Source organism: Mus musculus, chromosome 9, assembly GCF_000001635.26.
Source record: "Mus musculus strain C57BL/6J chromosome 9, GRCm38.p6 C57BL/6J".
NCBI lineage: Eukaryota > Metazoa > Chordata > Mammalia > Rodentia > Muridae > Mus > Mus musculus.
The window spans coordinates 116,167,383-116,183,450 of NC_000075.6; the positions used below are offsets into that span (position 1 = coordinate 116,167,383).

General features: G+C 48.0%; 1 protein-coding gene and 1 long non-coding RNA gene across 5 annotated transcripts in view; one reads left to right on the forward strand and one right to left on the reverse strand.

The window, feature by feature from the left end:
- Positions 1 to 7,981, reverse strand: part of Tgfbr2 (transforming growth factor, beta receptor II) — an 87,669-nt gene extending 79,688 nt beyond the window's left edge. For both annotated transcript variants that reach the window (NM_029575.3, NM_009371.3), the window contains exon 1: positions 7,562 to 7,981. In NM_029575.3, coding sequence (NP_083851.3) covers positions 7,562 to 7,655 — 94 coding nt within the window. In that variant the 5' untranslated portion in view covers positions 7,656 to 7,981. The remainder of the gene's footprint in view (positions 1 to 7,561) is intronic.
- A 280-nt stretch (positions 7,982 to 8,261) lies between these two features.
- Gm40582 lies at positions 8,262 to 11,225 on the forward strand. Of its 3 annotated transcripts, none has more exons than XR_871320.3 (3): positions 8,262 to 8,354; positions 8,529 to 8,637; positions 9,329 to 11,225. It is a non-coding gene; the product is annotated as a predicted gene, 40582 (long non-coding RNA). The 3 variants fall into 3 exon arrangements; XR_871319.3 differs by having other exon boundaries at positions 8,263 to 8,354; positions 8,532 to 8,637; XR_871321.1 differs by having other exon boundaries at positions 8,263 to 8,354; positions 8,532 to 8,637; positions 10,566 to 11,225.
- The last annotated feature ends 4,843 nt before the right edge of the window (positions 11,226 to 16,068 follow it).

Consider the following 16,068-nt stretch of genomic DNA (forward strand, 5'->3'; position numbering starts at 1 on the left):
GGCAATCCAGCTACCCAAAACATGGTCATGAAGGGAGCAGAACAAGGATTAGAAATCTGAAGCGTGTCCCCACCCCACAGGCATGCCTGAGTAGGATGCCCTTGAAAGCCCAGGACATGCTCATATACCAAGCTCATATTTTAGTCGCAATGCTGAAAGTATTTGGAAGAAAATATTTCATCAGATAAAGAGAGGGAGGGCCTAGATGCCTGACTTCCCCCCGAATACTATCTCACCATGGATCACAGGCTCTTGCCCTACAGCTAATTCCTTTTGACGGTTTACAGCCTCAGCCCTCAGATGCCAGGTCCCCCTTCAAAACTTAGGCAGGAAGCCAGAGACTGGGTCAACTGCAGCCAAGGGGGTAGTTGTTCTACAGTGGGCATCTAGATTCTCACTTAGTTGGTAGAATGCTTGTTCAGAGTACACAGAGCCCTGGGTTCTATCCCCAAACCATATAAACCAGGCGTAGTGTCACATAACTGCAATCTCAGTGCTGGAAAGGTAGAGGCAGGATGATCAGGAGTTCAAGGTTAACCTTAGCTACATAGTGAGTTTGAGGACAGCCTGGGCTTCAAGGGCTACTGACACAGGAGGAAAAGGGGAAAGAGAAAGACCTGGTCCAGAATGAGTCCGGATCCACCAGGCTTCAATGTAAAACAGAGTCCTCCCCAGGTACAGGCTTTCAAATTAGCTGGACCTCAAAGGTAAAATTTTTCATCTTCATAAAGTCAGGTCAAATCTATTCTGCTTTAAACCACCAGCAGTTGTCTGAGCCCCAGACCTATGTGATGGTCCTGTATGCTTGGAATTTGAATTTTACAATAGACTTCACTGCACTATACAATACATTGTGCAGTTTTACAATAAACACATGTTTATTGTATTGTATTGAACGTGATGCAGCTGAATTGCTAGCAATACCAATGCCTAGGCTACCCTGGTTCTCATGACCGTGATATCACTGTCAGGCTGGGAACTGTAGATCACCCACGGGCAAAACACTCCCTGTTCCTGTCTTGATTTTCTGTGGCACGAAGACCATCAAGAGACACAATGCACATTTCCATGAAAAACATCCCTTTAGCAGAGAGTAATATGTACAGTGAATATGCATAAGGAGAAATACAAAATGCAATAAATCCATAGCAGATCATACAAAGCACATAAACCAACCAGGGGTGACCCACTGCAGACATCTGAAGGGTGAAGTTTCCTCCACTCTCAAATATGACGTGTCTTTAACCCTTCAGCTTCTCTATGAAGACCCACTTACACACACACACACACACACACACACACACACTCACACACACACTCTCACACACTCACTCACTCACACACACTCATACACACTCACACACACTCACTCACACACACTCACACACACACACACACACACACACATAGCCTCCACCTATTTATGAGATAGAGAATTATAAGAATTATCTTCTAGGTCTCTTTCTATGATTAAATAAGTAATGTCACCCTTCTTCCTAACTGCACTCAGGATAAGCCCAGGCATTCCTGCAGCTTCCTAAACCCCTCAGCAAACCCCACCCAGAAATACGGTGACCAATCACTCTCTTGTCCTGTCGGAGGTGAGGTGACACGCTCCTGTGGGAGGAAGGACAAGCTGTGAACACCAGGCGGTTACTGCTCATCTCTGGGCTGGTTCTGAAAACTATAGCGTCCGCCATCCAAAGATCCACAGGAGCAGAATGCAAAACCTTGCAGAGGGTCAGGGTTAAACTTTTATATAGCACTTGGCTGAATATGCCGAGCCAGGGTCAGGAAGTACAGTTTCGCATAGCCTATTTTGAAATGCCTTGGTGGTTTGCATCTGACCTAAATAATCCCCAGGATGCTCTGTGATAGACAGCCAATTTCGGATGCACATACTTCCCTTAGATGCACTGCTCAGAAACCAAAACATAAAGCCTAGGTGGGTAGGAAACATAAACATTCGATTCAAGATGGGTGTGGTGGCTCATGCTGGAGGAGCAGAACTTGAGAGGCTAAGGCAGGAGGATTACTACAAGTGTGAGGCCAGCCTGGTCTATATTCTAGATCACAGAATAAAACCTTGTTGATTCTATGTTCTTCAAAAGCAAACGAACAAACAAACAAACAGCAAAACGTGACAAAACCTGTGTATAAATTCAACATTGTATTTTGTAATTATTGTTTCCTTTCTACAATGTTTGAGAAAATGGAGGAGGAGGAGGGGGAAAGGAGGAAGATGAGAGAGAGAGAGAGAGAGAGAGAGAGAGAGAGCGCTAGCATTTGCAGGGTAATTTTGTAGGTGAAAACCTCGCTAAAGTCAAAACATCTTTTTCTATCTTTGGTCAGAATATAGGCATCAATGTCATAGCATAGAAATAGCCAAAGCGGGACCCCGAGGCACAGGTACAGACCCCAAGGCCTGGCTATTAAAGGCTGAGGCAAAAGCAGTGCAGGCTGAGGGCAGCTTTGCCCCAGGGGACTTAAGTCCTGCTACAAAAGTAAGAGAGAGATGGAGATATACCAAGGCCTGAGTCCAACCGCAGGTGCTGCAAGAGCAAACCAATAGCCAAGTTAATTCAGATGCTCTGACCACTCAGGACCAAATACCCAACACAGCAGGGGCCCTCCTGGGTATGTAAGCCTGTGCAGCAGTCACACTCACACTAGCCCCAGCAGGATGAAGGGAGCTGGTACAGCTCGGAGAATGAGCTGTCGTCCCGGGGCAGCCCTGGAGACCAGCCTCTGACTGACAGATCCTGCTTGCCCTGGAGCAGCTAACGAGGCTCAATGAACTCGGGAATCACACAAAAATCACTGCTTGCTGTGCTCGGAGCTGAGAGAGGACAGAGGAGGGGGCGCTTGGCTCACCTGACATGTTCAAAGCAGGTTTCCTTACGAGGCCCAAGGAAGGTCTTTAAAGATGAGAAAAATTAGTCAGATAGGTGATCCAGAGAGAGGTTCCAGAGAGGACCAGCTTCCTGAATTGAGGCCCGGGAGGCCCTAGTGGTTGACAACATCCTAATGCTGTGACCCTTTAATACAGTTCCTCGTGCTATGGTGACCCCCCCCCCCCCGACACACACACATACACACCATAAAAGTATTCCATTGCTACTTCTTAATTGTAAATTTGCCACTGATATGAATCAGTAAATATCTGACAATGCAGGATATAAGATCCACGTCTCTGGCCAGGCGGGTTCTCCACTCACAGCTTGAGAACTGCTGCTCTCAGCCTTGGTAAGACACAAAGTCAGAAAGAATGGTATAGGTGAGGAGGTTTGTCAGGTGTGACTGAGAGAGACATCCAGAGCCGCCTGTGGGGCCTGGGATGAGGCACCTGAAGGCATTACTTTATTCTGTCTTCCCACACATTATCCAGTGAGAGCCAAGGAATTCTAGGCTGCCCAGCCAGCGAGGGAGAGGTGGGACTGTAATCCAAGACACCCTGATCTTCAGTGTGTGGCTCTCACTCTACCCTGGCCCATCCAACAGAAAGACGGGCTGGACACGCTTTGGTCCAGTTTGCATAAGAAGAGTGAAGGAGAACTGTGGATCGTCTAGGGCTGAAATACAACCAGGCAGAGATGGCAAGGTAAGAACTCAGCAAGGAGAAACTCACGCAGAGGCACTGAGAAGGAAACATCCAATGTGAACCCCCTCTTGTGCATTCAGCAAAGCATGGGGTTAGGGTATGGGGGGGGGCGACGGGACTAGAGCAACCAAACAGGACCTAACAGTGTTCGAATCCCCAGCGTGTCCTGTGCTCTGTCTGTGACACGATTCGGGAGCTCAAAGAAACAAAGTGACAACAACTCTGCTGCACTCATCTGGGGTAGCTTCCTCTCAGTCTATACATCCCCATTTAGTAAATACCCTTGAGAAGGAAGAATAGTAAGGCAGTTTGGGAGATAGCATTCAGAAGTTTCCGTTATTGATTGGGAAAATAGAATTGTTCCCAGGGGCAGAGGACCTGAATTCGGTTCCCAACATCTATCTACACTGGGTTGCTTACAACCATCTGTGACCCCAGCTCCAGAGGATCCAACGCTTTCCAGCCTGCTCAGGTCCCTGCACACGCGACAGTCTCCTACATACATCCACAGCTGCCACACAATGAAATAAATAAAACCTAAATTTTTAAATAGTTATTCATCAATGTAAGGAAAACTGTAAAGTCCGGTTTAGGGCAGAAACTGAATGAAACAGGAGGTAGGGAGGCCACTGAGGACCTGGGGAAGGTGGGCATTTAAAAAGGAGTCCTCAATGTGGGGTGCTATATCAAAACAGAGGCCGAAAATTGTAGCCCTGGTTAGCATTTTCTGCATAATCCACTTGTTAAAAACAAGATGTCATTAAAGGAAGTGCCCTGGGGCTGAAAATGCACCTTATGTGGGGGAGGGGAGAGTAGGTCCAAAGGATTAAAGGACTAAAGATTTTTGGTCCAGGACCTGGATAGGTGTAAGGACATCCTTAAAGAACCTATAGGGCTCCGTGGTCCCTGTGACACTAGGGCCAAGGTCTAGTCCTCTGTGAGGACTCTTCCGTAGGCATCTAAAAAGTCAAAATCATATTTTTTGAAGTCTGATGCATCCAGAGTACATTTTCCCCTCAGACTCACTCCTTATCCTTGAGCACTTAGAAGCGTGAACATGCTACATCAAAAACAAGTATTTTAATTTGCGAGGCCTGCAGGAGGACTCAGCAGGTAAGCTCCAAGAGCAGAGTCTTTGGGTGTCGCATGGCAGAGGAAGAGGACCAACTACCATAGTACCATAGTTTTCCCTTGATTTCTTCCACACAGGATCTTGCGCGCACACACACACACACACATGCATACACACACACACAATCAATCAATCAATCTTTAAATTAGAAGTTGTCTAAGTATATTTCTTGTCAGCTGAGGAGACGTCTCAGCTCACTTGCCATGCATGTGTAGGGACCTGGAATCAGATCCCAGCACCCACATAAGTAGCCAGGAGGATGTACTGGTCTCCTCTAGTGCCAGCACCCAGGAGGCAGACACTGGGGGGGTCTACACGGCAAGCTAGCTAGCAGGACAAACCCACACAGTGCATCCTGGGTTCAGCTAGAATCCCGGCACCATCTAAGAAGCCTGCCTTGGTAAATGAAGTGGGGCAACTGAAGAAGACACCCAATGCCAACCTTCTCCCTCCACACCCATGAGCACCCAATGTCATCTCTGACCTCCACACTCTTGAGCACCCAAGTGTACGCCCACCGTATTACAGGGCTCATGAGCACCCAAGTGTACGCCCACCCTATTGCGTGGCTCATGCACAGAACCCCCAGAGAAACATGAGGACAAAAGTTTAAAATAATTTTTTTTTTTTTAGTGTAAATTTCTCTTACGCTGAAATCGCTTGCTCATCTGTCAGGCTGGTACGCATAAGACATGTGTTTGTCTTGGACTGACTGGGACTTTGTAAAGAATCTTGTTCCTTCCCTTTGTCTATTGCATTAAGGTATCTTGAGAAACTGCCTCACAATTTACCACTCTGTCAGGACAAATCTCTACACCTTTCCCCTCTGTGGAAACTGAGAAGGCCAGTGGAATTCCAAGTGTCCTTCCACGCGCCCTTTCCCTAGGAGCTGTCTTCCCACTTAAAACCATCTTTAAAAACTTTGACCACATAGGTACAACTCAAAACGAACTGTCCAAACATCCTGGAATGGCAATTCCATAAAATGTTAAAAAAAAAAAAAAAAAGCCCTCTCCGTCTTATAAAACTATTTAAAGCCCAAATTAAAAAGATCCACCAAGTCAGTCAGCTAATTGTTTAAAACTGTGCATAAATATGACTCACAAGCTACAAAGCCTGGAATTCGAAAATCACAAATCTTAATCTTGTAAACAAAACTCAAACTGGGGCCTCTGGACTTCGGTTCTTCTCGAGCTAAAGCAAACGTTTTATGTACACAAAGGGAAGGATATTCTTTCTGATGGTCTTCAGCAAAACCCAGCAGGGTTTTTTTTTTCTTTTAATTTTTTTTTCTTGTGTGTGTCTATATGTGCTTGGGGTAGGGTTTGTGAGCACAGGAAGGGGCAGAGGAGGAGACCAGGGGTCCTCTGTCACTCTCCATGAGTCTCTATCACTCTCTTTGAGTCTCTCTCCGAACCTAGAGCTAACCTGGCATCGAGCAATTTCCAAAGGGTTTCCAGTCTTCTCTCACTAGTGCTGGGCTGGCAAAGAACCACACCCAACTTTGCATATGGGCCCTCGGGATTTGAACTCACGTCCTCAAGCTTGCACAGCAAACACTCTTAGCCACTGAGCTAAATCTCCCAAGCCAGCTTTAAGGGCCTGGGTTAACATGAGAGACAGTTGACCTTTCTGGAACTGCACTTCAATGGAAACCAACGACACGAACGCGGACTTTATGAAGCAACAGGACTAAAACCTGTTAGGATTTTTGCTGTTTCCCTTTGTGTGGCTCTTCCCTTCTGAAATGGTCCACTGCTGTTTGCAACACGATCCAAAACTCTTAAATCACCTCAACTACCGATGTCTGCAACGAGCTCTCTTGCACCCTACTTCCGCGCTCCCCAACACACACACACACACACACACACACACACACACACACACACACACGGCCACCGCAATCTCTGCATTTCACCCCAAATCGACCCTGGCCATCCTCTTAGTTACTAGGGAAGGTCATGGAAAGCCAGTGATGAAAAGAGTGTAAACTTTCACAAACTGAACCACTGCATTGTACAGTAGGGAAAACTGAGGCCCAGAGTCATGTGACTTGCCCAGATCGTGGCCCTAACTCTAACTTTAGAGTTAAAATGCCAGATTTTAAACTTTCCAAGCAAACCCTTAGGAAGGAGCCCTAGAGCCTGCTTTTCTCCCTTAACTAACCCCTGCGATGGGACCTGGAGGACAACCTGGGTTAGGTGTTTCCATTGAATAGTAGCTGCTGAGATCTTTCATTCCAGGCAGCATCCCTATAGTCCATCACTTAGTAGGCATGCACTAGATTTTTCTCAGCCATCAACCTGACCACCCTCACTGGGTCCTCATCCCGGCAGGCCAGGAATCAGCGAGGATAGAGATCAGTTCTCTTCTCTAACTTGTATCCAGTGAGTCACGGCCCAGAATCCCTCCCGAGATGGCAAAGCTGAGGACTGAGAGTCTGGCTCAGTCGCGGTGTCTAGGGCAGTAAGCGGCCCAGGTGTGCAGCAGCTGGGCGTCCAGTCCCCTGCCGATGCTCCTCCAAGTTCCAACTTCTTAAACTTCCCTTTCCGGGGCTCCAGGCCCCTCGCGGCCGACCTGGCCTTTCGTGCGCGCACAAAGGGGGTCAGGAGCGTCCCCAAGTCCCCTGCAAGTGGACTGTCCTGCTCTTTTGCGAGAGATCTTGCCCGGATCCCCGCGGGCCTGAACCGACTCGGGCCGCTACAAACTTCCCGTTTCCGCTCTCGCACCGGGTCCCGCGGCCGACTGTCAATCGCTGCCCTGGGGGCTGGAGGAGGAGCGGGGAGCCCCAGTGAACCCCCAGGGTCGCGCCCTGGCCACTCACTCACCCGACTTGGGAACGTGCGGCGGGATCGTGCTGGCGATGCGCGTCCACAGGACGATATGCAGCGGCCACAGGCCCCGGAGCAGCCCCCGACCCATGGCAGCCCCCGTCGCTCGTCATAGACCGGCCCCTGGTGCGCCACGAACCGAGCCTCGGGGACCCCGGGCTGCGCCTTTACTCCTCGCCCTCTCAGGATGCGGGCCAGATGTGGCCGGCGATCCCCGGAGCTCGGAGGCCCGGAGGAGGCCCCCGGCGGCCGAGGAGAGCTGAGCAGGAGGCTGGGGCTCCGTCCCCCAGGCGAGCGTGTGCGCGCGCGGGGGGTGTCGTCGGTCGGTGCGCGCGAGTGACTCACTCATCAACTTTACCCGGGCGCCGAGAGGGAAACAGGAAACTCCTCGCCAACAGCTGGGCAGGACCTCTCGCCGCCGGAGAGCCTTCCAGCTCCGGCCCTCTCCTCCAGCTTCCAGCCCTCGCCTTCCTCCGGCCGCCAATCAAGGCCGCTGGATTGGACCTTGCCTGGACTCTACAAACTTTTAGCTGCCCACTCCCAGCGCTCCCACGCAACCCCCACCCCGCCAAGTCTGGGCTCCAAGTTCAAACTCAGAAGTGACTAAGCGCACTTTTCGCAAAACAAGCTCGAAAGTGGTGTAAACCACTTTCCTTGATACACCTCCAGGCACCCCCACACCTTCTAGGCATTACTCCCAGGGGCTTCATAATTCCATTGAGACCCAGGAGAGAGCTCTGAAATGTAGCTTCAGAGTCCCGAACACGTTGCTTCCCCTAATAAAATAAAGGTAAGCACTTCTTCACTAGAGCTTAGTTTCAGTTTTATGTACATGCATGTGTGATCACGTTGTAAAGGACTGTTTTTTACTGTGGAACAAAATCCAGGAGTTTGTCTCAGAGTTTAATGTGCGTATTAATCACGTTGGGTTGTGAATTTAGCTAACCTGCAGGTTCTGGTTCAGTAGGTCTGAACCCAGAGTGTCTGCATGTCTAATGAGCACCTGGGTAGAGCCTCCCATTGGAAGGACCGTTTCCTGGGCGTGGTTTGCTGGGTGAAGCTCTGTGATCAAGGTAGGGCTGATATTTTCAGGGTGTTGCCTCTAAGAAACTAAAGAAATTAAAGTATGTTTGGGGCCAGACGATGATGGCACACGTGGGCGGGTCTCTGTGAGTTCAGGGCCAGCCTATTATACAGAGTGAGTTCCAGGGCAGCCAAAGCTATACTGTCTGGGAAAACAAACAAACAAACAAACAAAAACCCAAAAAACAACAAAAAAAAGTGTCTTTGGTGGTGGAGTCTGCTTTTCAATGATCGCTCTTCGATAAGATAATTCGAGTAAGGAGAGAAAATACTTGGCTGGAGGTAGAAAGGCTATCAGTAGGAAGACCCATCAAAATTTCCATTCTTTCTGGGGTGACCATGTTTTCCAGAGACAATCTCTACAGTGTGTGTGTGTGCGTGCGCGCGTGCGCCTGTCTGTGTGCAGCACGGCCTGTTTTTTTGTTTTTGTTTTTTTGTTTTTTTGGTTTTTGAGACAGGGTTTCTCTGTATAGACCTGGCTGTCCTGGAACTCACTCTGTAGACTAGGCTGGCCTCGAACTCAGAAATCTGCCTGCCTGCCTCTGCCTTCCAAGTGCTGGGATTAAAGGCGTGTGCCACCACTGCCTAGCTGCCTGATTTGTTTTTAAGGGTTCATTTTACTGTATGTGTGAGTACCTTGCTTTCATGTCTGTATGTGCATCATGTGCATGCCTGTTGCAGAAGCTATAAAAGGACATAGAACCTTCTGGAACTCGGGTCACCCAAGGCGGCACAAGCCACGCATCCAGGAGGTGACTATGTGAGTGCCGGGAACTGACTCTGGGTCTCTGTAGAAACTGCACATGTTCTGCATCTCAGAGCGGCCTCTCTAGTTCCCTGCCTCAAATGAGCTTCCCACTGATCCTGGAGATGGAAGATGAGCTAGACCAGCTAGTCACCAACCCAGACATCCTCCTGTCTCTGCTTCACCAGTACTGGGGGTTCAGATGCATCTGTGCCAGCTCTGTATGTATGTGTGGGGGTGTGTGTATATGTATGTGCACATCTGAGTGTGAGCTCATGCACATATGCTGAGGGTAAATTTGTTAAAATTGGATTTCTGAGTTTTTGATTCAGCACCAAACACTGCTTCTGGATGCACCTTCTAGGAAAAGGTCATCTTTTATCCAAAGAGTTCTTGTCTCGTGCATCTGGTGAGAGAATGCATGGATAGACAGTAGGAGGGTGCGCGCTGCTCAGCGCACATGCAGTCGTGCACTTATACCGTGTTAGTGAGGGAGACAGGCTGAGTTCAAAGTCGGATTCCCCATCTTCCTTCTGGGGTGGTCTTCTCTCAGGCTACTGCCATCCCTTGAGCATTTGTCTTGCAGGTCACTCATCCACAGGCAGGGTCACTCTGGGTGCTTCCACTCAGTGCCTGAGATCTGAGCTGAAGGCATTTTTAAAGTGCAAGCTCTGTCACTATCATTGAATAGCATCACCGAGCTCGAGGAGCTAGTAGGAAGCAAACCCTTGCACCTGCTCCAGAGTCCCCATCCCCACACAGCCCTGCTCTGCTCAGAGCCTGTTCTGCATTCCCAGGGCCTGCCCCTGTAGAGCCCCGACTCCCCCCCCCCCCCCCCCCCGTGACCTCCTCTGGCCTGATTGACTCACCTGTCTGAGTAGATCTGTGTAGAGTAGATTTTGAGTCTCCCACTGATCCTGGGGATGCAAGATTACCTAGACTGGGTGACCAGCAAACCCCAAAGATCCTCCTGTCTCTGCCTTCTCAGCTCTGGGGTTTCAGACACATCTGTACCAGCTGTTTGTGTGCATGTGCGCGTGCGTGCGTGCATGTGTTAGTGTTTGTGTGTGTGTGTGCTGCATGTACACATGTAAGCATGGCTCCATATGATTGTCCCTAGGTGCTTATTTCATGTTATGCCTGTTTTTCATTCTGTCTGTTTGTTTGTTTCAGATGGAGTCTCATGTACATTGCTGACCTCAAACTTGCCAGGTAGCCGAGGCTGGCTTTGAACTCTGGACGCTCCTGCCTAAGTCTCCCAACTGCTGAGGTTACAGGTGTTCATCCACCATGTCGAGACCTTTTACAACATTTATGATATCTGGGTTTCATAATGTTTCTCACTGACTCCCAATCTCATGTCTCCTTCAACTTCAAAGATCTTGAGGGCAGGCACTATACACCTATCTTTCCTTACTACTGAATCCATGTACTAAACAGGTCTCAGGTCTGCAGTCAGGCATGTGTTGGCTAAGTGAGCACATGAGGTAACAAGGACTCAGAGGACGAGTGACCTCAGGGACCTAGTGATTTCATAATTCTGAGGAGAGCATTATGTAACCCGACAGAGATATGAATAGATGAGCTTTCTGCCAGTGCTGCTTCCCTTTCTGAGAAAGGAGAAATGAACCTGCTGCCTTCTGTCTTCTTAATTTCCCCTAAGTTTGTCCAAGTTCTCTATCTGTGACAGATGTGCTGTCTTCTCTGTGTGTGCTAAAACAAGTAAAGGTCCCAACCATCCCAAGGAGCCTGGAGCGACAGCACAGTTGATAAAGTGTAGTGAGAATTCTGGAGATTTGGTTTATTGAAATAAACACAGAAATATTATAAGAATATGTTTTTGTTTTAATCCCAGATGTGGGGAGTTGGGACTGTCCACAGCAGCTGACTATGATTTGCCTTGTGCTCTAGCAGAGGCGTGTGGTTTTGGTAGCTGCCTATAGTTTCTGCAATTGAATGATGTTTGGAATTCTGGGAACTTTTCATAGGATATATAAATGCTAGAGTCCGAAGAGGTGTGGTTGGTGGTTGGTGATCCTTCAGGAGGTTGGTTGAGGTCTGTGAGTAGCTGTGCTCAAAGAAGAAACAAGAAGAAAGAAATTAGATTCAGATCTCTCTCTCTCTCTCTCTTTCTCTCTCTCTCTCTCTCTCTCCCTCTCTCTCTCTCTCTCTCCCTTCCTCTTCCCCTCCCTCTCTCCCTCTTCCCCTCCCTCCTCCCCTCTCCCTCTCCCTCTCTGTCTCTCTCTCTCTGTCTCTCTCTCTCTCCCCTTCCCTCCCTCCCTTCCTCCCTCTCTCCCCCTCCCTCCCTCCCTCCCTTCCTCTTCCCCTCCCTCCTCTCTTCCTCTCTCTCTCTCTCTCTCTCTCTCTCTCTCTCTCTCTCATCCTTCTTTCTCTCTTATCTAGTTACAGGGGTGAAGTGGGGGAAGGGAAGGGTGGGAAAAATAATTCACAAAGTAGCAAAGACCAGTTACAAACAAAGAAGAAAAAAAGAAGAAAGAAATTAGATTCATAAATTCCCCTCTCTTCTATCCTACTGATAGGGGGTAAAATTGGGGGCGTGGATAAATGATAGAAAAAAAGGAACCCACAAAATAGCAAAGACCATCTACGATGAAGTATTTGCCTTGCAAGCAGGAAAGCCTGAGCTGAGCCCAGACGCTACAGGAATGAAGCCAGGCCTTTAGGCACCAGCTCGGAATTCTAGCTCTAGGAGAAGAAGGAGGCAAACAGACCCTGGGGCTTGCTGGCTCTCCAAGCTAGCCCACTTGGTAAGTCTCAGACCAGCCACTGGAGAACTTGTCTAACACACACACACACACACACACACACACACACAAAGACTACAGCTGTGCTAACAACATGCTTTGTACTCGAGGCTAAGTCCAAGCATCTAGTGCCTTAGTGGAGCACCAAGTCTCATATCACACTTCTAAACTGACAGCATCTGTGTTGGCCTTTCACACTGCTGATCTAACCCAGTCAGCCCTGGAAAGGAAGGGGGCTCTACTCGGCATCGGGAAATGCAAACAATATCTAAAATTCACAGCGAGATCACAGCATCTTAACCCCATGTGCATGGCAAGCAGATTCTCTGAAACAATGTTCAATATTGAAAAGACTTAAAACTTGCAAGGAGTCTGCCCTTTCTCTGGGATGCTTACAAAAGGCAAGTCTGATGGCCTCAACAGAGATTTTATGTGAGCTGGGTGTGGTGGTTCTTGTCAGTTACTCCCACAACTGGAGACACTAAGATGCTAGGATGGTAGCACATTTGAGGCAACCTGATCCAGGCCAGCCTAGGTTACAGAATGAGACTCTTATCTCAAAATACCAAAAAGGGGGAAAGGGGGCACTGTTTCATACCATTTTAAACTTTGGTTATCGTAATTTTTGTGCCCAAAATAATAAATAATCTAAATTATGTGTAAATTATGGGGCTGGCAAGATGGCTCAGAGAGTAGAGGGGCCTGGAGCTAAGCCTGGAGACCTGAGTTCAATCCCTGGTGCCCACCATGGTGGTGGGAGACAACTGACTCTGCAAGTTGTCCTTTGGCATCCACAACTTGCACCATGAGACATGCATGCTCTCCCCAAGGAGGAAGGAGAGAAAGAATAAAAGTGGACATCAGGGTTGGGTGGTTTTGTTTTTTTTTTTTCAAAAGTAGTTTGTGGCTTTATGTTTATTTTAATTAATTATTTAATTTAGTGTGTGTGTATGACAGTGTGTACATGTGCTCAAGTGTGTATGTGTGTTGTGTGAGCATGGGCATGTGTGTCCATGTGTGTGTGAGAGAGAGAAAGCCTAGTAGAGTCAGGTCTCTCTCCAACCCTTTCTGCCAAGGGATTGAACTCAGGTCTCCAGCCTTGGCAGCAAGCTCCCCCGACTCCACTGAGCCACCTTGCCTGCATTTCATGTATTTCCTATTTTTGACCCATCCTAACAAGGACTGCCTTAAGATCTTCATTTACTTTTGAGAAATCACAAAACATTCTTTTCCCCCTTAGATTTCTACTTTGTGTCCCCCGGTGTATGTCTTCTGTTTTTACTGGAGGGAAAATGGCTGTATCTATTGTCCCAATCCATCGTCTTGTTTGCCCTTCTTCTCAGCTATTAATAGGCTGCAGTTGTGCATGTTTACATAAAGTATTAGCATATTCTTTTTGGAAAAGCATAACACTCTACAAACACAGTGTATGTTAATTGTAGGAAAATGGAAACTGCAGATAAGCCTTACAGAAAAAACTAAAGATGAACCTAGCTCTAACCTGACAGAAAATCATGGCTAACATTTGCAAGCAAGTGCTAGGCTAATCTTCCTGTTACAGATGAAGAATTTGAGGATTAGTGAGATTAAACGCTTGGCATAGCCAGTAGGATAGAGTCCAGGCCCAAACCGAGCCTCCCTGGCTCTGGATACCGTGCTCTCAAAATCTACTCAGAAAGTTCAGGGAAGGGCACCCCAAAGTACATGGCTTTGGTTTACCCCTTGCTGAGTTGAAGATCCCCAAAAACACAAATGCAGGCAAGGCTTTCCTGGATCCCACTTATCTGCCTTTAGACGGCCTTGAGAAGAAGCTCCCTCTAGAGTCTCATCTACCCAGAAAGACTAACTGTATCTCAAGGAAAGAGACTAGAGCTTGACACACCACGGCACCCCGCACTGCACACTAAGGTGTGTCCTAAGACCTCATTCATCTTTTCTCAATACCGTGGATGCCCCTCCAGGTGACACTCCAGTTGCCATCCCCTCCTCTTCAAGAGGGTACCAGGCTCCTGTCACACGCCATCTGGGCTCCAAGTGCTCAGGCATCTTTCCTTTGTTGCCCTGGTGCCACTGGTGAAGTTCAAACAGCTTTCCTGCCATAACTTGGGTGTTACTCAGTAGACGTGGTCATTGCATTCTCAGATTCCATTCTTGACTCAGGACTAGTAGCTATATGATTTTAAAACACCACCAGAGTGATCAAAGCTGTCCTCTCCTCTTGCTACTTCCTGTGTGTCACTGGTTAGGGTGGTTTGGTTGAGAATGCCCTCTACGGTCTCTGGCAATTGAACACTAGGTCCACAGTTGGCGGTTTAAAGACGTTTAGGAAGCGCATCAATGAGGACAGGTTTTGAGGCTAAAAGCCTCAAGCTATTTCCAGCTTCCTCTCTATTCTTCCTGTGCATGGGTTAAGATGAGAGCTCTCAGCTTCCTGCTCCTGCAACCATGCTCTCAGGTTGCAGCCATGGTTCCTTTGCAGCCCTTGGTCATGATATTTTATCTTAGCAACAGGGAAGACTCCCACCCATCATCCAATGGCATCACCCTCCACTGTGGATTCCCATGGTGTCTCTGTTGCTTGAGGAGTCTTTCAATCTTGTCTCCTTGACCGATAATGTGGCTGCTCTTGTTGGATGGCTATTCTTCAATATCACCTCGGTGGGAGTTGGGATGGCCTCTGGGTGTATCTGGGAGGATGTTGCCAGAGCACTTCAGTGAAGAGGCCTTAAATGTAAGTGAGCTGGAGGCCTAGACTGAAGAAAAGGAGAAGCTGGGCTAGCTAGCATCAACCTTCATCTCTCTCTGCTTCCTGACTGTGGATGCCAAGTGACCAATGGCTTCACTTCCCCTCTGCCATGACTTCCCTCCAGCTTGGCCAGGTGTCATGGCCTTGGCCTATAATCCCAGCGGCAGAAGGATATGATTTTGAAGCTAGCCTATGATACACAATGACACCATCTCAAAACAAAACAAAACAAAACAAAACAAAACAAAACAAAAGGTATCATTTGCTCCTAGCCCTTCTGTACCAACCGTGAAACACACTCAGAGGAGGATAGGACAATTAGAGATATTGCATCCTCCCTTCAAGAATGAAACCCCAAAAGGTCACATTTAACAACACTGTGTGGAAGCCAACACTTATCTCACTGTGGATATCACAGGAGTTTGTCAACTCCTTCTTAAAGGGACATTAGTTCATCCTTTCTTAATTTCTTAATTTCCTGAGATAGTGGCTCTCACAAGGCCAGATGGGAGGAAGCCTAGTTTTCTGTTTTCTCTCTTCTTGACTCTGGGTTTGTTGACTGCATTCTCATTGCTGTGACAGACTACCTGAAGGACAGATGATTTAAAAGGAGAACATATTTATTTTTCGTTCATAGCTGAGTGCTTCTTGACACAGTCATGTTGACCATCCATTACTCTAGGTGGGCTGGCTTTTCACCTGTCTGTAAGAGATCTTCTCGACCAGAAACCAATCACCAGGTATGAATTCTAAATATCCTGAGACCACCCGATTCAGACACAGTCCAAGCTGAGAACTGGGTGAGCACACTGAGCAGCCAACTCATTTCCCCTGCATTGTTCCCCTTAGTGTTTGTCAGTTTGACCCAAACTAGAGTCACTTTTGGAAGAAGGAACTTCGTCTGAGGAATCGCTCCCATCTGATTGATATGTGGCCACGTCTGCCGGGAATTTTCTTGACTAATGTTTGGTATGCTGCCATGTGCAGTGCCAGCCCTAGGCATGTAGTACTAGCTTTCATAAGAAGGTAAGCTGAGCAAGCCAAAGCAGTGTTTCTCTGTGGCTCTTGTCTCTACCCTAACTTCAGTTCCTAGGCTGACTTCCTCCAATGATGGACTATAATTGGGACGTTAAGCCAAATGAAACTTATATCCCCAAGTTGACTT